The sequence below is a fragment of the Serinus canaria genome, chromosome 10, assembly GCF_022539315.1.
Source record: "Serinus canaria isolate serCan28SL12 chromosome 10, serCan2020, whole genome shotgun sequence".
NCBI classification, from domain to species: domain Eukaryota; kingdom Metazoa; phylum Chordata; class Aves; order Passeriformes; family Fringillidae; genus Serinus; species Serinus canaria.
In genome coordinates, this window is record NC_066324.1 from 3466115 (window position 1) to 3488337 (window position 22223).

The 22223-nt window shown below is 42.8% G+C and overlaps 1 protein-coding gene across 6 annotated transcripts in view; it reads left to right on the forward strand.

The window, feature by feature from the left end:
- Positions 1–22070, forward strand: part of CERS3 (ceramide synthase 3) — a 42903-nt gene extending 20833 nt beyond the window's left edge. For 4 of the 6 annotated variants that reach the window (XM_018913967.3, XM_018913966.3, XM_009090037.4 and 1 more), the window contains 7 exons: positions 649–706; positions 1563–1613; positions 2477–2569; positions 2764–2892; positions 4438–4544; positions 5849–6005; positions 18554–22070. In XM_018913967.3, the coding sequence (XP_018769512.1) occupies positions 649–706; positions 1563–1613; positions 2477–2569; positions 2764–2892; positions 4438–4544; positions 5849–6005; positions 18554–18685 (727 nt within the window). In that variant the 3' untranslated portion in view covers positions 18686–22070. The remainder of the gene's footprint in view (positions 1–648; positions 707–1562; positions 1614–2476; positions 2570–2763; positions 2893–4437; positions 4545–5848; positions 6006–18553) is intronic. The other 2 variants (XM_018913971.3, XM_050978435.1) reach the window with 2 other exon arrangements.
- Positions 22071–22223: the final 153 nt, after the last annotated feature.

Consider the following 22223-nt stretch of genomic DNA (forward strand, 5'->3'; position numbering starts at 1 on the left):
ATGCTCAAGAGCTTTTTCACTTTGCTGACTTAGCAGGCTGATGGTGCAAAGCTGGAAGGTTTATCTGCCTTACTGGATATCCATTTAATCTACAAAAAGCTTAGATCAGGCTGAATTCTGGCACACCTAGTCAAAGATGAGGTTATGGTTAATTAAGACCTTGTAGCAAGATGTAAACTAACCCAGTAGATGCTAATAATTCATAAGGCTCCCCTGTTGTCAGCAATTGGTGTTGAGAGAGATGAAGTGAACGAACCCAGGAAAAGGTTTGTGTTCTCAAACATTAATTTTCAGGGGATTTATTGCACTTTTTGTGGTCATTCTCTTGATCAGTTCAAGCCTGGCTGGAAAATTATGGCTATCATGACAATTAAAATATCTGTATTGTCATAATGTAAAAGAATTTCCTAATTTAACAGTGAATCAAACCTTGAATATTTCCTAATTTAACAGTGAATCAAAACTTAAATATTTAAGTATTAATAATTCAAATACAGTTAATTTGTAGCAATCCTTAACACTGAGTCTGAGTCCAAATTTATGTGAAGATTGCCTGTGATATACAATGATCCATAGTAATTGTGGCTTAAGACAATATCTTTACAAAATATAATGGTTTGTTCCAATTTTTTCATTTCAATTTTGCAGCTGGCGATTTTCATTCTATCTGACATCCTCCATTGTTGGATTTATATTTCTGTATGATGTAAGTTAACTTTTTGAAAGATTGATACTCTATTTTTAACAAAATAATTTCTAGATTTTCTTGAATATCATTGAAAGACTGAATTCAATGGCTCTGTGGGATCAGATCTTTGCTGTATGTAGTCTGCATGATGGGCTGCAATATGCACTGAGATTTAATTTTTAAGTTCAACTTTAGACCTTCTATGACAAAAGAATTTATGAGTAATCAGTATTTTTAAGGCAAGCTTGAAGAAGTCACGCAGATGGTTTTACAACATGCCTTGTTAACACCTACAAATGCATCACATGGCCATGTTTTCCTCAGAGGACACCATAAACTTTTTTTGGCAGCACTTTTGGTGGTCACAGCTATTTATTGAGGTGTTGCTGCTGAGTCAGAAGTTGGGAATAGCAGAGATTGGTGCTTGTACCTCTGTGAGCCCTGCCTGGGGTGTCGTTGGTGCTTCCCCGGAGCAGCGGAACAGATCCCGGCGTGTCTCTGCTCCTCTGGCCCTTCTCCCCAAACACTGCTTATCATCCCCATCCACTGCTCTGTGTGACTGGTAAACACAGCAAATCTCATCACTGTGGCAACATATCTTGAGTAATTGCAGTAATAAAACACACACCCACTGCTTTGGATGATGAAATTGTGAACTGGAACGTTTCAGGTGTCCTGAAAAGAAGCCAAAAAGCTGGGAACAATATAATAAATCTGAGATGTAAGTTCCTTTCAGAAATTGGTGGAGAACAGTTATCAAGATTACAGCTTCTTAGCCTGCTCCACTTAGAGACATTTTAAGTAGTGAAGATTTTGAGTTAAGGTGATAATTGTTGCTGAGCTGAGCAGTGTCTGACTGAGGTGTCTTCCCCAGAAACCCTGGTTTTACGACATATGGCAGACGTGGGTTGGTTATCCGTTTCAGGTGAGCTTTTTGGCACCGGGCCTGTGGCCTCCAGGCATTCCAGGTATTTCCCCCATTGCAAGGGGTAATCTACAGCAGCCTTTTCCCTCCGTGTGGGCACCACCTACAGAGGTGGGGCACCAAAGCCTCCTGCCTTTTTTCGGGAAGTGATGCCGACTGTTGCAGGACTTCCCTGGGATCTGCCTGTGCTGCAAGTTCCCCCTCCAGCACCCACCCGGGACACCAGTTACTCACTGGAGATGTTATCAGTGTTCCCAGATTTGCAAAATCCCTGCACTGCTCCAGGCCCCACAGTGCTTCAAGGCAGTCTTACTGAAATAACTCTGCCCCATCCCACTGCCTTCTTATTCCTGTCCTGGGCCAGGAATACAAATAATCCTGCCTCCCAGCTGAGTTTTCCCAGCTCCTGGTACACACCTGGGGAATGTACTGACCCAAGAGAGCAGCCAAGCTCTGCTCTCCCCTAGGCAGATCCATAGGATTTTAGCATAAATAATTGACATTTTGGCTTATTATGTTAATTGTTCACCAAAACCGAGGAGGTTTATTTGCAGTTGTTTGTAATTAAATGCAGAAGGATTCTGCATGTAGTTCTGTGACAGAAACGTGGAGAAAAAGCATGTTAAAATCCAGAGGTGGGGGAGGAACTGTGGGAATTGAGAGTTTGGGCTGAGCAAAGGTTAACATACTTGGCTCTCAGAACATCCTTCTTAATGAAGCCCAGGACAGGAATTTAATTTAGCTTAATTTTTTAAGCAAGAGTCATCAGAGAAGCAGAAGTCAGGAAAGGAAAAAAGAAGTAATCTCACTTGACATTTACTTTTTCCCGTTCTCAGAGTTAAATGTGTTTTTCCTCATCACAGACCTTGCTGCCATCTCAATACTGGTACTACATGGCCGAGATCGGCTTTTACTGGTCTCTGATATTTACCCTTGGGATTGACATCAAGCGGAAGGCAAGTGCCTTGTGCCGGTCGGTGCTCGGGGAGCGGGGAACAGGCGCGCCCGGAGCGGGCTGGGCGCAGCCACGCGAGGGCAGCATCAGCCCGGGAGCCCGCACATCGCCCGGAGCCCCAGGAGCTGGGGGGGCTTCCCGGCCAGGGACCCCCAGGGGCTGGAATTCACCTCGATTTGCTTCTGTCCCTCCCAGGATTTCATGGCTCACGTCGTTCATCACCTGGCAGCCATCGGGCTGATGAGCGGCTCTTGGTGCGGCAATTACGTGCGGCTTGGAACTCTGGTGATCTTCGTGCACGACACTGCGGATTTCTGGCTCGAGGTAACCCTGCTATCCAGCTGGGGTTTCTTGGTTTTTGGTTTGTTTTAATTTATTTTTTTTCTGTCCTGAGTTTTTTGGCTTTGTTGTCAGAGACATCTTTCTGCCACGAGTTTCGTGTGATCCCTTCCTATCCCCGCAGGGATGCAGCTTTGCAGATTTGTAACTTGTAAGATAAAGAAGAACTCCTAGATAATTTAAACTGATACTTTGTTACAGAACCCATTATGAGAAAGGAGCAGAAGAGAATTTCCTCAGAACAGAACAGGGACTGGAAATAAAGCTGCGTCCCTGGGTTATTCATGTTTCACTGATAAAATTAGACCAGATTATCCACAGCATCACAGAATCACTGAGGTTGGAAAAGACCTCTGACATCAAGTCCAACCTGTATCAGGTATTTTCTGGCAGAAGAAAAGTTTCTTCTCCTGGACTGAAGAGAAAGTTCCCCTCCCTGCCCCAGATATCAGTGGCAGTGTTTAAGAAGTGTCCTACTGTGATCAGAGTGGCTTCTGAGCTTCTTGGAAGACATACACAGTGTTTCTTCACTAGAATTACCCTGAGTTTTTAACACCAGGTTTGAGGGCACGGTTTCATCACCTCCTTTGGTGGCATTGCCAGTGTAAGCAGCCCTTGTGGGCTGTTGTGTGCCACTGTCCATTTCTGTTCCTGATACTTTATTTTACTGTATCAAAACAACTAATTTTGGGTTGTGCACTTGGGATTGGTCCAGATTAAATAGATTTTCTTGCTGGTTTACTTTTAATCCTGAATTGCTCCTAGGTCCAATTAACTCTGTGGCCTTACAAAGAGTTGAGTTGACAACTGGTAAGACAGCACTTGGATGGAAACTAGAGTTGAGTAGCAGAACAATTTAATCCAGCCCTGCCACTCAAAAGGAGGAGGAAAAGAGAAGTTAATCAGGCTGCTGTTTAAAACTTAGGTTTGGTACCTGCAGCTTTGCTCACACTTGGAAACTTTTCCCAGGGTGGTTCCTAATGGAGCAGGGGGAGGTGGACAGTTCATTTAGGGGAGAAGCAGCACTTACAGCCCTCATTAGTGGGATAGAGACCAGCACTGAGATCTCCTGCTCTCAAAAAGGAGAAGACAGGAGCTGAAGCAGGCCCTGAGGAGGGTCAGTAACAGGCATGTCCCAGAGCACCTGCATTTCAGGGGTCTCCTGAATGTGCAGGTGTAGCAGCAGCATCTCTTGGAATTCAGTCTGTTTGGAATCTGGAGGAAAAATGAGGAATTACCTCTGTTCTCAAGAGCACTTTGTGTTTCCATGACACTTTATATTCTGGTCTGAGAGCTGTTCTTTAGGCCTTTGATGCAGAGTCCTTTCCTTCGAGATAAAAAGAGAAATATAAACAAAGAATCTGGTCTGATGGTGCTTTATTAGGTATCAGTAAAATGATTGCTTTACATGTCAAACTGGAAGGAAATACTCTTCTTGCTTAGGTGGAAGATGAGTCTTTATTTATGAAAACACAGAATTTATTTCAGAGAATATTTATAATTTGCTTGGGGATTTTTTATCCACTGCAGGCAGCCAAAATGTTTAATTATGCTCGCTGGGAGAAAACTTGCAACATACTGTTCATCATCTTCTCTATTGCATTCTTCATCACCAGGATGATCCTGTTCCCCTTCTGGTAAGCAAGATTTAATCCAGTCCCAAGCTTTTACTTCATTCCCACTCCCCCTGAAATTTTAGTGTTGGTTGTGATGGAAAAAGGAAAGGAATGGACTGGACTTGAATATTCTGCTAGTGAGAAAATGGACAAAACCTGCCATTTTCTTTTTAAATTATTATGTAAAAATAATTTTAAATGAGCCTCTTTAACCTAAATAAAAGCTTGTATGTGTTATGTAACTTGTTTTGTAAATAGTAGTTAAATGCTACGAGCCCCTGCATTTTCAAGGGGACTGAGCTCCTTAACTAAGAGAAATCCTTTTCCCTTTCATTCCACCCTTCCTGCTGTAGCTGCAAAGTCAGAGTACATGACTGTAGGTAATTTTTTAGAGCCTCCTTTCTGCTAGCCAGTCCTTGGGTAGTGCCTCACCTCACTCACATGAGGAGCACTCAGAGAAGTTTAGGTGAACCAATTAATTTATGAAGTCAGCACAAATAAATCTTAACCTGCTAAATACTTGCATGCCTTTGGAGTGCTATGATTTAATCTGCTTTGGAGTATCCACATGGGTGCTTAACATGTTTATCTTTTAAAAAGTGTTTAATGTGTTTCACATTCACAGCTCTAATTTGCCCCTCCCTGCACATGGACAAACCCTTAGAGACACAAGCTGGTTAAATTAATAGTTCTGAACATTGATCAACATAAGGCTTTAATTTCCTGTAGTATTTTCTTTCAGAAATGCTGATGTCTTCTACTTTATTGTTGTTTTTTTAATTAACTGTACAAGTGATCTGCAATCATTTTGCTTCACTGAGTTTCTTGTTCTTCAGTTCTTGAGCTTGGAAGCGAAACACGATGAGATTAAAGGGACTCAAAAAGCCCCAAATAATATAGAGGTAGTCAAGTCTGAAGATGGACAAAACATATGTTAATTAACAAAAAGTCCTGTTGCAAAGCCTCTAGGATTTTCTCTGGAGTGTGGATTTCAGATTAGAGAGAATTTGCACTAAAAAAAGGCCTAGGCAAGCTCTGAGTTGCACAGTATCTAGACCACACAGAGATGGAGATCTGAAAAACAGAGACTTTTTCTAACCTCACTTAGAGTACTTCCATGCCAGACTCCAATTTCTCATCTTCTGAAGTCTGTATTTCAACAGAGATGCATAATCTAGTTAAGGCAGGGCTTGTTAGTTAATCTACCATCTTTGTAGACTTTTTAATATTAAACAGCTAGGAATATGAGATTAGAAATAAGTGTAAATTAGTGAAATAAGTGTAAGGAAGAGATAATAACTGGAACAATGATCTTTATTTTTTAGGATTCTTCGTGCCACACTATATCAGCCTACCTACTACTCCACCACTCCTGTCATAGCATATTTTTTATTTAATGGGATGCTATTAACCCTCCAAGGCTTGCATTTATATTGGGGTTACTTAATTTTCAAGATTTTGAAAAGGTTCGTTTTCCTAAAGGTAAGAAATTTGTTTCTTCAGAAAGATGTGTAAAATATCAAACAAATGCCAATACCTCCAATGGATTTACTTGGAATCTTATGGTTGTCCTAAACTTTCAAGTCAGAATTTCTGACAGGGATCTACAGAGCATGGAGATGTTCAAATGTGCTTTGCACCTCTCATTGTCACACCCAATGTCTTGGTTGGAATACAAAGACTTCAGCTAGGACAGGGGTATTTTTGCCTATAGTTGATGTTTTGTACCAACAGTAAATGAGAAATGAGCTGTCCTAGAACCAGAAGCCCTAAGATGGTCCAGAACTCCTCAGGAATTCCTGTGTTCTGAGGGAAAGCAATCTTTTGTCACTGGGCTTTGTAGCAACTTTCCAAAAAAGAAGCGAGTGAGTGGTGAGAGCTTTGACTACAATTCCTCTACAGTATTTAAATTTCTTCAGATTTGCCTAAATCTGAGGTCACCTAAACTTGAGCACTGGTTTTGGATCACAAAAACCAAATGAAGCATATCTGGTATTATATTATGACTCAATGAAATACTGTCATATTCTGTTGGAGGAACAGTGCAGGTCTGGTCTGCCTAATCTCCTTTTACCTTGTAGAGAAAACTCACATGGGAAAAAACTCTGGATAAAACTGCCATTTATGTCTTGTTTGATTGCCTGAAGTAGTGATATTTTCACAAGGTCTTGTGCCATGAAATGTGCAGTGGAGTGCAGGGTAGATAAAATATTTATCAAAAAGCTTTTAAAGGAAGGACTCTGGAGAATGTCTCTAAGATTTGGCACAAGTATTGACAGGTATAGTTTTCTAGTTAAGATGAAATTTAAGTTGTGCTGTTGAAAAATGGTCTTTTTTCTGAGGCTCAAGAAACAAAAACTTAATTAAACTGACTGTCCTTTTATCTAAAGCAGTTTATGCTGTTAAGCATCTTTAGGAAATAGAAATATTCCTTTCTCCCTGTATTTAATTGTTGCTTGAGTGCTAACAGGAATCCTCCTGTAATTATTGGATTTTTGGATACCATCAAATCTTATGCAAACATCTGGGTATTGTAGGGAGACCCCACATGTGCCCTAGAAGTTACAAACTCAGCCCCTGTAGGACAGCAAACAGCAGCACAGAAGGGACAAACCTGTGGAAGAAATGGTTTGTGTTGCTCTGCCTCTAAAACAAGCTTCTGTGTTCCCTTAGACACTGAGAATTTTGTATTTCTTGTGTGTCACTTACCTCTGACTAATTACTACATTATTTCTGGCCTAGGTGTAAAGTGCTTCTTGTTCTCTTTTGTGATTTTGGCCTGGTCTCTGTGCTGTTCTTGTTCCCTGTGTACACCCCCTTTAAGAATGGAGAGACACCCCTCTGCCTCCCAGCTGAGGAAGAGGAAGGCTGGGCAGAGCTCTCCATCCCCACTGGCTGGGGTTCTGGCAGCACAGTGCCAGAAGGTGCTCACATGCAGTGGTGAGCAGGACATTGCCAAGCCAGCTATATAAGGCCACTCTGCCCTGCCTGCTTGATGTGCCTTTGTAAGGGGCAGAAATGTTTTATTTTGAGATAAGAGCTTTGTTGTGTTCGTCACTGCTAAAAAATGGGAAAGCACCAAGCCTGCATCCCTACCACGGATTTTTGATTCCTTATACAGCTCTCTGAGAAGATGGTTTCCAAATAACATTTTTACAGTGGTAGCAGCAGCAGCCTGGGCCCTTTTCAGTCTGGATGACTTCAGCTGGCTTGCATGTGCAGCCTGTTTTCCATAGCAGTGGCAAACTTGGCTGTGAAAGCAGCCAGTGCCTCCAGAGCTGGAAAGGCAACGTTGAAAAGAATGGTGTTGGCAAGGAGGGTTTTTATACCAACATCTTTGTTACAGACAATCTGCACACAAATAGCTGCTGCTATTTTAGGGAAATACCAGTAGACCATCATTCTGGTGTTAGCAGGGGTTTGTTTCTCTGCCCAAGACTAGCTGTTTTCTGAATGAAAACTTAGCAATTTTTGATATTTTTCTTGAAGCAACAGTTAGCTACTTCAGATGGAAAAATGAAGTCATGGTGTAACTGGGAATAGACACTTCTGTTGTTTAACTGAAGGAAGCTCTAAGCATAGAAGGGTGTAAGGAATTTTTCAGTGCCCTCTTGTGCCTCAGTCCTGGAGTTTTGGCGTCACTGCACACTTGAGAGTTGGTGGCTTCTTCCATGCTTTCCTCTTGCCCCTGAGGAGAAGATGGCTTTTGATTGAGAGTGGCTGGTCAGAAGCTCTTCATCTCAGCTGTCACCTCCCCCCTGCACTAACAGAGGGGACAGTTGCCCTCAGCCCTCTGGGATAGCTGCTCAGCCAACTGACTTGCTTCAGCAAAAAAGAGCTTGGACTAAAAGTCTTGTATTTATTCCTCCTCCCAAATACTGCAGGGAGAGATGGCTGAAAGTGAGGAAAAAGGAAGGAAGGGAGATGATCTTCTGCCATTCCTCTGTGTCCTGTTTTCCCAGCCATGGGACTCTCTGGCCCAGGGACTGCTGGCACAGAGCAGCACTGGTGGCCTCCAGGCTCAGGGGACTTGTGCCACCTTTCCCTTGGTGCCCTGGGAATGCTCTAAAGATGGGGAGTTCTCCATCCACAAGCTCAGCTGTAATCAGCTACCTTGCATTAGGAAGCTTTTTATTTTCCTTAGGGATAGACTTGAGAGTTCAGAATTTTTTTTCAAAACCATTATTCTTCCCTCTGGAAAATAGAAATGTTCCCTAAATGTCCTTTCTCATGTGACATTTGTGACCTTGTGTAAGAGTAAGGCCTGTAAGCAAAGCCCTTCGAGGTCAGAGCTGTAGCCATGAACCAAAGTTCTGCTTTGGGAGGAAGGAGGACATTCTTCAGTGTAATTTCTTTTCAAGTTAGGTCAGGCAATTGCAATGTTAGCTGCTGGCTGCCATCTTGATGTCCAAGGCCTTTTGTTGCTAGGAAACTCCGTGTGTTTCTGTAATATTGTTCAATTACATGGTTAAATTACCCACTTGTATCAAGTTTCAAGCACCACTGAAACATGTCTAGTCATCATGTCTGCACATATGAGAATATTTTAGGAAAATTGAAAAAGCATATAGAGAAGTATGTACATATGCACTGATTTAAAACATCTCGCCAGGAAAATCCCGTGGAGATTAAACATTTTATTTCCAAGGTCAGAAAAAGGGAGTGAATGACAGCAGCTTATAGCCACATTATTATGGCAAATTAAGATATAAAATATATGTTAAACCCATTACACACTGAGTTAAGGTTTTGAGACTATGGTGTTTTAAATCTTGAAAATTGTGTAAGTTGTAGGAAATGGGCATGATGTCCACATGTCTCAGATACTTCAGGGCTGATGCAAAGTCCATCAGTGGAGGGTAATGGCAGGTTTCTAACAGACTGTAATGTGTCCAGGAATAGGTTTTCCTGCTCTTGTAATTGTTTTGCCACCATCAGACCACCTTCAGGGAAAGCAGTGAGCTGCTCACTAATGGCTGCTGCTGTTTAGGAGTCATCAGCAGCAATTTTCTTGCATTCACTGTGGTTCTTTCCTCTTCCTGAAGCAGAAAAGACCCTGCACTGCTGTAGATCAGGATTTTGGACTTGTCACTCTTTAAAAACCTGTCCATGTTCAATATTCCTTTGGCATTTTGTGCTTGGTGAGCTTTTTAAGGATTCCTTGGGCGCATCCTCGTCCATGGTTTGTTCAGTCCTTATTTGGCCCAGATTCCCAAGGCAGCAGTGAGAGTTGATGTTCAAAGAATGACTAAAAACAGAGTAGGGGAAACTAAAAATGATAAGAAAATACTATTTTGGGTTGAAATGAGAGCTGTGAAGTGCTTGTTATGATACTTCTGCTGTTCCCAATCATTGTTTTTTCTACTGCAGCATTTTTCCTCTTACTTTTTTTTATGCTTGATCTGCTGGCATCAAACAAATTGAAATTTAACGAGAATTAGCACATTCAGTGAGAAGTAATTTCCTTTAGAAAATTGCCATACTACAGGAGTTAAACAGAGGACAGGGTTTATTTCCTAACCTAGTGACACATGAAATTTTGCTTCCTTGTGTGTTTTGTCAGGCCTGTGCTGCCCAGTGGTTGTTGGGGTGCTGGTCAAACAGACCTAGAGGTGCACTTGCCTTGATTCTAAGTAGCTGTTTTAAAAGCAATAATAAATTCTAGAGGATAATGATAATTTCATGAGTTACATTTTCATGACTGGAACTGGGAAGTTGTGGAAAAGCTTTTCCTGGATATTTTGTTTTTCCGTTCTAGACTGGGAAGGGCCAGTTCTGATTTGGAGTTTGAACTCTCAGTGGAGGGTTGGCACAAACATAAGACAGGTTGAACTAGATTAGTAGGGGTTACTTTTTCTCCATTTTAAAGGAAAACAGGTTGTGGAGAAGTTGAATTTGTTGGTTCTCAACAGAGGAATATTTATAGCAGATTTTCTCATGAGGATGGATTACTGGGGGAACAAAATAGGCCAAATGAAAGCTTTCCCTCTTAGACATGAAAACCAGTCAATCTGGGAGCCTTCCCAGTTGGTTAAAATGATTGCCCTGGGGATGTGAGCTGTTTAACAGCCTGGAGATGGGAGTTAGCCAGCCAGGTCAGCAGCGTGGAGGCTCGTGCCCCAGTAAAGGGAAATTACTTCCTGTTATGACTGCCTTTCATCTGTGTATTTCCCATTCTGCTGCAGCAATCTAGTTAAACCCAAAGCCTGGCTACATGTCTCACTTGATGCTGCCAAATCAGTCTAAAGGAAGAGGGTGGGAGGTAGGCAGAAGGAGCATGGAAGAGTTTGAGCTTTGCGAGCTGGTATTTGCAGTGGTAGGCAAGAGGAGCTGAGGAGCCCTGGGGTCAAGGCTCTCCCCAGACATGGGTATTGTCAAAGTGCAGCCCAACAGAGCCTGTGAAAGGGGAAAAGCCACCCGTTCTTCTCCACTGTGCCAATCCAAGAGCACTTTTTGGTCTCTGGGGCCTCAACCAGTTTTCCTGGCACTGGGAGTTAAAAGGAAGATTTCTGTTTAAATCTTTACATTTACTCCAGATTCAGAACGGGGTCAGCAGCTGAGCAGTGACTTCCAGAGGTGTGTTCTGTATGCTTAGTGGATTGTATGTTACACCACACACTAAAATATATTTCTCAGGCTTCAATACAGTAGCAATGTTCTTTGATGGATTTTTAAATATTATTTTTTATAAACTCTTCTTAGAATGCCCATAATTCCACAACATTTTTCACTTGAACATTATATAAAAATCAGGTAAAGCTTCAAAAACCTGGGTTAAAGGCTGTTATGACTGACCATTGTGGAGGAATGAACTAATGAGAAACCACAGAAAATAAATTGTGAGCATAGATGGGTGGTAAAGGTATGCTGGGGTGGGAGCACTGGGACAAAGTACCCTTCCACAGCCCTGCTGTGCACACTCAGGACTGTGCAGGAGCAGCCTCAGTCCCCATGCCAGAGTCCAACAAGCTGGGGTGTGGATGCTCCCTTTGCCTGTCTCACGTTGGCCGAGCCATAAACAGCTCTGGGGTGCTGCAATCCAAACCTGCTCTTTCCAAAGCTGCTGAGTTTCACTTCAGTAGGAGCTGCAGATGACCAGTGCCTCTAAGAATAGTAACCCAAGCCTCCCTGCAATCCTGAGGCTTCCTGGCCTGGCCATCCCCGAGGGTTGATGCAGGGCCAGGCTCTCAGCTGGTAGGAATGAGCACGGCTCAATGGGATTGTGTCAGTTCTCACCAGCAATGGATCTGGCCAAACAAGCCCCCCCCCCCCGCCCCTCTCTGCGTGTTCCCTGGCACAGGACAGCTCCACTTCTAGTAAATCCCCCATCCAAATGGTTCTTTTGATGTGCAAGTTCCTCATTCAGAGCAAAGACAAATGTTGGTCAAGTTTTTGCTCTAAAATTAATTGCTTTACCTTGCTGTTCACAGAAGGGCATTTGCCGACAGATTTTCTGGCTTCTCATTTTAACTGCTTGTATCTTTTAATTTTCTAGCAGGATCTTTATGAAATGTTCCATTTCTAGCTAGTTTTATATATACACCTATATAAAAATTATATATGTGTAATTGTGTGCATATGTATTTATTTTTTCAATTGCCAAAAATCAATTCACAGAGCAAACCCTAAGCCTTTACAGAACTTTTGATGCCTTCATTTACTATTTTTAATATATTCTGCAGAGATTTGAATTGTGACTGTGTTATGAGGTGAATAATTCTTATATTTTCAGAGGGAGTTCCTGAACTGCAATCTGGTGAATCAATTTTAAAAAAGATTGAAATAAAGCTATTTAATGATAGGATAATATCAATTGAGAAAATTGTTCTGTCTTGTATTTAAAGAAAATGTTTCCCTAGGAGGACCTAGGAGTGCTCCATAATCATAATTACATGGCAAGAAGGGAAGAAATCCTTTAAAGGAGCAGTTTGTCCTCTGTAACACAGCTGTAGTGAGTTTTGATCAGGCACTGCAGGTTCCCCTCAGCAGGAAGCACTTGGGAGTCTGAGCAGGCAGGGATGGGTGTGCAGCAGCTCCAGGCTGGGATTTGTCTTGTGTAACTTAGGCTGTGCCTTCTACAATTTCCAGGGTCCCTCTGTAACCAGTGGAGGGAGAGTGGTGTCCCCATCTCTGTATATTTGGCTCAGTAAGGAAACTGCATAAACTTTGTTCACTGGGTGCCAAAGTATTCCATACCCAGCCTTGATATCAGGGAGGTTACAAGGACTGGGTGGGTTTTAGGTATTGCAATATGAATATGGGAAAAAACCATTACAGGTTAGGTATGTGACTGAAAATGAGACTGATGTTTAAATATGGATGTAAAGTTTAGATGCATCAGAACAGGAATGGAAGGGTCTCTGAGGATGTAGAGAAATGTCCCTGCTGGACAGAAGTGCCTGTCACACACCTGTGTGGTGTGGTCTCAATCCACAGTGCTACAAGGCTTCTGCAGGGATACTCCTGAGCAGCTGTGTTGTTTCAAAACATTGAGGGCAGTATCATTCCTCACTGAGAACAGCACGAGTGTCTGATCAGCTGTTTTGTAGCCAAAACAGCATTTCTAAGGAGTAAAAGTGCATGTTCTGATAAAAGTTCATACCACTGAACTCCTTGGCTTAAAGCAAGTTCTGTCCTAGGGTAAAAAAAGGTTCACTATAGAGAACAGCATCAAATGCCTATTATATTGTTCTTTGTTTCTTTGCCAACTGTGGATTTAAAATTGGAATAATTCAAAAAGCAGTGGGACATTATGAGTCACTCGGTACCTCCTGGGCTTTTGACATTATCGTAAAGCCCCGAGGTTCAGTCGGTGCATTTCAATCACTCAGCCAGCAGGCTCTGAGCAGCCCCAGAGCCTGATTAGCTGCAAACAATGGCTTGGTTCTTCAGAGCACTCAGGGCACTCAGCCCCGGTTCCAGGTGTGCTGTGCTCGGTGACACCACCACTCAGGTTTTCGTGGGGTTAAATGTGTCCTGTCAGTCAAAATCAGGACAGTTTTCAAGTAGCAACATCTAGAATTATAAGGCTGTTCTTTGCAATAATTGTGGGATTAGTGGAACTTTTAATTTGGTTTTTACAAGTGGTCTTTGAGTTCCCTCTGAAAACTGTCAGTGGAAGGCTTGGGGAATGGATATTACATAGAAGAGACAGATGAAATAAGAGGACTTTATGCCACAAGATGTCCAATACAATTAACTTAGAGAGTCTGTATCTTCATTTTAAAACTGCAGAAAGCAGAGTCCAACTGTGCATCTTCCATGGAAGATAAACATTATTTATGTTGCCTAGAGTGTATGAGCTGAAAAAGGATATATATTTTCCAATAAAATCTTCCAGGCTGGAAATACAGAAGAGTTTGCTTGAATCCAAATGTATATTGCTTAGTCTCAACAGGAAAGTAAAGACTTACTAAGTCATATGTCAGCTGAGTTGAATTATTGATGTTGAATTCAACATGCTGAACTCAGAGATTCATCAACTTTATAGTATTATTTGTTAGAAAAGTACCCCCTTCTATCTATTTGGACTGACTTTTATAATCTCTCTTGTTTATTATCTCTTTTATTTGAGGCAGTGGTTGCTGACCTGACTAATAGCTTTCATCTTTGTACTTCAAGCTGTTTCCATATGTGCAGGTGCTGTGGAATTTACTGTCTTTACATTGAAAAATCAAGATCTAGTCAATGTGTCTGTGGATGTTTAAATGAAAATATTTTTAAGGTAGAATTAAGGTATAAGGTTCTGATTTTAATAGAAGATATATTTAAGAGTCAGAAAATTTCAACTAAATGTTAAGAATAAGTATTTGAAAGTCCAGAAATCTAAATTTCACCAGATTAGAAACCAAAATTCTGGAATCAGCTCTAAATTCTTTTGACACATTAGTTTCTGGAAGGAGAAATCCCCTTAACTGTGTGGATGTAAACTATGCTTAGCCCAAAAAACTAACTGGTTCTAGTCCTGTCCAGTTGGGGCCAAATTGAAATCTTCTTATGCTGCTGAGAAGCCTGGAGTCAGTGTTGATCCCACCAGGTGAGTCAGGCCTGGACCATCTCCCACCACTCACATGGACACAGTCAAAGTCATGAATGGTTTGGGTTGGAAAGGACCTTAATGCCCATCCCAGCCCACCCCTGCCATGGGCAGGGACACCTTCCACTGTCCCAGGCTGCTCCCACCCTGTCCAGTCTGGCTTTGGACACTTCCAGAGATCCCTCCACAGCTCTCTGGGCACCCTGGGCCAGACCTCCCATCCTCACAGGACCTGACATTTGCTAGCAAGGGCCCTTCCCCTTCTGGGAAAGCTGAGGCACCTTGCTAAGCTTTCCTCTCTGTTTGTAGGATCAATCCACATTGCTACAATTTATTTTTGCCTTTTAATGCTGCCTGGCATTGTCTTCCCCTCTGCTCTTCCACTTTGCACTTGAACTACCCTGATGGAGCCCTGGCTGCAGTGTGACCTCAGCACTGGACAGAGATGCCACGTTCCCAGTGAAGGGGGGCTGGGGGGAAGGGTGGTGCCTGCCCAGCCCCACTTCAGCAGTGAGGTTCCCATGGTGTCACCAGCCCTGGGGACACTAAAAGCAACACTTCCATCAGCTGTCAGCACAGCCCTGTCCTTCTGCTGCTCTCCTCAGCTGTAGCACAGTGCAGGGCCAAGGGCTTGTCAGGAGGGAAGAGATCTGAGTGCTTTATTGAGAGACAAACTTGTACAATTAGGAGTGAATTCTCTGCTAGTTTAGATGGAGATTTCAGCAGTATTTTTCTGCTTATTAGAGAATTTTGTTCATCTCTTAACTTAAAGAACTCTTTTTTTTTTTCCATGAAGTCGCTTAGAGGGTCCTTTACCATTCATCTGGTGCTGATGGCTTCAATGACACATGTTCTATCAGCAGTGAAATGCAAGAAGCCAAAACTACCTTAACAAATACGGTTCATTTAACTAAAAGAGGCAGACTGAGCAGCAGGTGGAAGGGTTAAACAAAAGGAAAAAAAGATTATAAAAGTTTGTAGCTTTGGCTTCACTACAAATGGCTCTCTTGCAGACTTTATAGCATTAGTGTTGCTTCTCATAAACCTTGAAACCATTCATCCATTTAGAAAGATTAAATTGGTTAGTCATCCAGAACAGAAAATGTACACATCCATTTTGTCTGTTACCCAAAACCAGCTGAAGTATAAGAAATGCATTAAACTAAAGCATTGAGTATTAATGATGGCCTCAGCTGTGGTATTTACAGTTTGCCAGCTCTTGTGTTCCTGATAGTACATTCATCTGCTGCTGCTCAGGGACAGTCAGAGCAGAGCCTTTGAGCTGGAAAACATGAGTATAATATATGATGTGAGGGGCTCAGAGAAAACATCTTGGTATTAAAGTGGGGAAAATCCTACAAATGTTACAACTTTTGTTATTATTAGAAGGTCAAAGTTAAGAGGCACAAACTTCACTTAGGATATCCTAATATATTTATAATGGTCTGTTAAACAGTTTGCAAAGACAGGTTTGTTTGGATTTCCAGCTACAGATGAAGCTTTTGCTATTTCAAGTTCTGTCACTTAAAGAAGCCAGACAAAAATGGCCAGACTCTCCTAAAGCAGGAATTTGTAGAGGCACTTGGTCAGGAAGCAAGTTTATTATTACAAAATCTAATAAAAATTAGATTTAATTTAGCAGTATTTCTTTCTCGATTAATATCAGAATTTCAGAAGTAACACTCTTTCCCAGAATTAAGAAAATTTGCAGTGATTACTTCAGAATATGAAGAAATGTAATTCTGCTGCTTTGAAATCTGTGAGATGTTCTCTCAAAGGCAGGGATTTACAGTGAGCTGGAAAAAACATGACATGTTTTTTAATTACTACATATAGTGCCTTTAATCAGAGCATCCAGCTTGACAGCATTAAATCTGGGAAGCCAGCTCTATCTGAGTTTCCAGTTCCATGCTGGAAATGCCAGCTCATTCCTATAGGAAACAGGAATCAATATCACAAACTGGCCATCATTCAAAGCAGAGCAGTTTGCCAGCTGTTCTTCAGCACATGCCTGAGCACCAGCAACTTGTGTGCAGCACAAGGAGGGACTCCAACTGAAATACCACAAACTTCCCTGACATTATTCCCAGGGAGTCCCAAAGTGCTGCTCCTGTCACTGCCCACAGTGCAGGGAGATGAGAGCACTTCCAAGGAGTGCAATGGATTTGGCATCAGACTGCTTAGGATTAGTTTGCTTTTCTTTCTGAAACATTTCTGGTGGCAGAAAAGCAACAATCTTCCCCCCACCCCCTCAGCATTTGTCTTTTACTGCAGATACAAATGGCAAAAATAGCAGGAGGGAGTGAGGTGATCTGAAAGAGCCAGAACCTCATAAATTGTGTGGGAAAGGCTGTCTTGCCTTTTCTCTAACTGATGGCATGCCAAGTTTATTTTACAGTATTTACAGTAAGATTTGTTTGTTTTGATACCCTTTGTAAGTTGTTAGGGACAAAAGCAAAAGAAAATCTCCAGGAAGTTTATAGTTTGTGATGAGCCAGAGCTCAGGCTTTAATTTGCTTTTTAGCCCTATACTTTTTACTAGGAGTGTAATATATCAAGGGATATGAGATTGCAATTGGATGAGTTATTACTGGGCTGTTATTTATTTTCTCTGTATGAATTTGGTGCTGAAGAAAGACCTGAGAGCAGCATGCTAAGGAAGTGGAATTGTTAGTTCATTCCAAGAGCAGATACAGGAGGGGCAGGAACAACCCTGGTTTCCCTCCCTGTGTCACTGCTCTGACCTTGGCACATCACAGGGAGAACCAACAGCCTCTGCCTGTGTAGCTGAGGTGCAGATGGATGACATGAGAGCAGATTTATCCATGATGGAGTGGTCCCTGTGCAGGCAGGGGATGGTCTGTGCTGAATTCCTGCCAGCTCCAGCACAGGAGCTCTGTCATGAGGAGAAGCCCTGGCATCTGCAGTACAAAGAGACACAAAAAGTGGTGCCTGTTCTCAGGAATTAGGAAGAAGGAAGTGTTTTCTGGATGTACAACAGCTCTCACTAGAGCATCCTGCCCTGAGTCTGTGGAGCAGGTCAGCCACTGGTGTGGAAAGTCTTCCAGGCAGCTGCTACTCTTATTGCACTGAAGGGAAAATGGGGGTGTTTGGGTTTAATGCTGAAGCCTTGATTGTTTGAAACAAACTTCTGAACACAGTTTAGGGCCTTGGGTTATGGCAGGAGTTGAGAAATAGGAAACTAATGGTGTGGTTTTTTATGTGCCATGACAAACAGCACAGCATGGTCTCACCTCTCCCTGAAACACGGGGTAGATGTGATGACTTTTCTCTCTGTCTTGGAAACATTCACTGTTTCCATTTTTGACTGTCTGGCATGAAGCATGATTGCCAAATGCCAGGAGCTGTCCCTATGGAGCTGGGGAGGGATTTTCCTGAGGACAGACTGCCTTGCTGACCCCTTCCATCCCTGCTCCTAGAGCAGCCATTCTCCCCCTGAGCAGTTCACTTAGCAGGGTGATAAACCCAAGATGCACAACAGCTGTACAGACACAGCCTCCCCTGTGCCAGTGTTGGTGCTGTGTATACCCCTGAGCAGGAAAGAGCATTTTAGGGTCAGCAAGTGCCTTTTAGCAAAGCTGGTGCCAGGAGATGCTGGCACAACTCATCACTGTTTAGTTTACACCTGTCAGAAGCAGGCAGCTTCTCAGCTCCTGTGTTTGGGTGAGTGTATTCATCATATTCAGCTTTTAAACAATATTCTTTTAATCTTCCCTGCACTTCACAGCTGTTAACTAATCCCACAGCACCCAGGGATTAATAGTCACACTTTACAGGGAAAAGCAGAAATGAACAAGAAGAGGTCAAGTGGCTGGGCTGAGGTCATGGAAGCAGTTTGGTCTAAAGAACATTTGGTTCTGCAGAATTGAAGTGCTGTTAATTGATCTCCCCTTGGCTGTCAGCCTCCGTTTTGGGGGCAGGGTGTGTTTCTGGGGGGCAGTAGAATATGTTCACAGTGCTTCCTTCTCCCTAGGACTTGAAAGATGATCGGAGTGATGAAGAGGAGGAAGATTCTCTTACAGACACTGAAGAGGAGTCCACAAAGAGTGGCACCAAGAACAGCAGTGGGTCAAGCAAACACCTCCTAAGCAGCAGTCACCACTAGCCCTGTCCTGCCTCACCTCCTGCAGTGATTCCTGCTCTGGTTTCAGCCCAACCTCCAGGACAGGATTTAAGTCAAAAGGCTCGTGAGAGACTGTGATTGATTTATTGTTGGCTACTGGACCTGGAAAAAAGCCCAGTTTAGAGGGGAGGGAGAAATTGCATAGCATGACAAAATGTGTTAATGACCCACTTTCAGAATCGTTGTGGAGTGTGTGGAAAGATGTTTGGACACGCTGACTGACAGTGCTCCACAAGGGCAAAGCTCAAGAGAGTCAAGTAATTTAGTGTCCCGTTGATTCTAATGTTGTTTTTTCAATCTGATATAAGATATATTTCATCAAACAATTTAAATCACAGATGTTTTGTGGTAGGTAGGTAGTGTGAACTCCATTAGGAACCAGAATTACTCAGTGTGGGAAAAATTTGATAGTGCTGTACAGTGACTGGCATTTTATCTTTACTTTTCAGTTTAAACCCTCATCAAAATGGGTATTTTTCTGACTTATATTTCATTTTCTGGAGGCCAGAGAAAGTGAACATGGAGGAATTCAAATTACTGGTCTGTGAAGGGTTGGCCTCAGTGCAGAAATATAGTCTTCCTCTGAAGTGATAGATAGCTGAACTATTGTGTCAAGGAAGTCACTGCTAAAACACCAAAACTCAGCCCAAATTCTCCATTGAGCTCCAGGCTTCTCAAATGTATTTCAGTCATTTTGGCCCAGTGTTAGAGCAGAAGGTGCAGAGGGGAGAGAAAGGGGAAACGGAAATTGGGAAAAACACCCTCTGCTCCTCCCTCATCTTCAGACCAGAAAGTTAAAGCCAAATCTCATCCATTCCCTTCTCGTGACCTTGTCTCACAGCTTTGGATGCTGCCTTCTCTGGAGTGAGGCCACCAAGGTCTGATTTGTGGTTCTGGAGTGTTCACTGCAGGTACCTGGGCACTGGGGAGCATGGGACTGGCACAGGATGTCACACTGTCACTGCTGTGGGTTCTTTGATACCAGGATCTGTATTTCCATCTCTGCTCTTTTATAAAATGGGCAATCACATCAGCTAGACCCAAACTTGGGTGTATGTGACTTCAGCCACAGGCTGTTGTTTATGCTGTAACCAGTGGGTAACAGCTCCTCTTACCCAAAGTGCCTCTATCCTAAATTTGCACTTCTGTTCTAACACAAGTGGGGCTGCAGCAGCAGTTTCAGTCCTGAGGCTCTCCATGGAGAGCACAGGCCTTGTAAACAGGGTGGTGCCAGTCCCATTTCCCTCTGCATTAGCTCACAGGGTCATAAAGGATTTGTGTCATAAGTTTGGGAGGTGAGAGGCTCTGCATGTGGTTCTACAGTAGCTGAGATCATCTGGGGAGCTAAATCCAGTAGTTTGATGGAGGCCAGGGGAGCACTCCTAGAGCAGCCTCAGTCAGAGTGTTTGGGTCAGAAGGGCTCCATTCCCCTCCAGCAGGAATTGGTGACCTATGGGAAGTGTTACAGGACTGACTTGTTTTCCCAAGGTTTCCTTGGCAAGTGGGATGTAATTCAGTGGCTGAAGCATTGAAAGAATGGGAATGTTTGGGGATCTCAGATATGAAGAAAGAAGTTGGTTTCATGCAGTTACAAGAAGCTGTAGGAAGGCTTTGGTACAGAGGCTTTTTTTACAGTGTCTACATTTTTACTTGTGTTTTGACCATTTTGGACCCAAATGTGATTTACCACAAAGAGAATTACACTGAGGAAGGGGCATGGCCTACAGCTTCTGAGAAGGAAGGGAGATGTGTGGTGGTGGAAAAGGACCCTGTCCTGCTGCTTGTAGTTCAGTGGTGCCACTTGGGCTGAGTGGGCAGAGCCCTGTGAGCAGCCTTTGGCCACCAGTGCCCTTCCTGCACGGATGAGAACACCTTAAATACTGCAGGGAGGGAGCCTAGGGACTCTCAGCACTGATGGCAACATGTACAGCAACTGGAGAGTTTGGCAGGGGCGCAGCTGTTATCGGGGCCCGTTTATTGCCTGAGTGAAAAACACTTTCCTAACAAAACGTGGAAATCCGGCGTCTTGGAGGATTTACACTTCCTTGGGAGAGACAACGGCGCTTTCTTCGAGATGTAACGGGGTTTTGGGAGGTGGCCAGGGTATTATCATTTGATTTTGGTGCCAGAAGCTTTCCTCCTATGACTAGGAAAGGAAACACGGAGGATGATGTTGTCACAGGAATGAGCCTCTGAACAACTACTGATTTTTAGACTGGAATTTATAGTCTCCTTGAGGCCAAAACTTTGCCTTTCCTACTCAGGACAAGTCTCCCACTGAAGCCAATTAACTCTATTGGAGTCTTGCCTAGGAAAAATTTTGGACTGCAGTTATCCAACCTAATTGCAAGAACTGTTCTAAGTTGATGTGAAACTGAGATCTTAGAGGAAGAACAAAAGGTAGGTAAATACACTCATATAAAACTTTGAGACAAATTTTGGGTGAGTACGGAAGAATATGGAAGATAGTAACAGCCTGAAGGTGAGGTCTGGGCACAGTAATCAACTAAGTACCAATGCAGTGAGGGGGGTGGAAGCCAGGCAGGCCATGGAGGGCCCTTTCCAGGGATTACTGTCATGGACAACCAAGGGGATCAGACCTAAAAATTCTGAATATAAACCACTAGGTCCTGGTAATAAATACCCACAGCACAGAAAGAAGTGAGAATGGGCTGTCAGAGTGTCCTCTCTTAACATCAGACTGGTCATTCCTGGAGTTATGTGCATTTAATTTCCCCCTTTTAACTGATGGAAACTCAGAAACCAGAAGCTGAGGTCATGGGGGCACAATTTCTGCCAAAGAAATTTATGTCATGGTGCTTCAAGATCTTCAGTCTATTCAATGCAATGCAATGAAGATTCAACATTTTTATAGTCTTGTTGTAAAAAGAGTCTCAAAGTGCAGGTGCAGAACAAGTGTAGGTGTGTATGGGAGCACAGACAGACTCTAACATTTTCTTTTTACCATTTCACAAAGTGTGTCCTGGTTTAATGAGTTGACACTGTTTAATGAGTTGACACTGTGCATCTGCTTTGCTGTGTCACTTTTTCTGTGCCACATATTTCTGATGGACCTCTAGACTGCAAATCAAATCTTAGTCCATAAGATGCTGGGGAAACTCTTGTTTTCCATTTAATTTCTCTGGATTTAGTTCAGGTATTCCTGTCTGTGTGTACTCTGCTTCCTTCATGCTTGTATCAGATTTACCAGCCTGCTCTGGATTGGGTTTACAGATCTCCTCTACTCCACAGAACTCATTTTGTCTATTCATGTTATTTGGTATAATTATCTTTGTTTTGTTGTTCTTAAAGCCACTGACTTTGGTAAGTTGAAATACACACTACAAATAAATATTTTTTAAAAAGAGGTGTCTAGGTAAGGATTTCCTTGTTTTGTCTGCCTTGCAGTGTCCTCCTCTCTTTCCATTCCCTCCAAGCTTTCCAATGGGAGCATCATTAGTTCAGGAAATAATTCCTTACTTTTCCAAGTTTTTCTGTTGCCTGGAAAAAGCTGCATGAC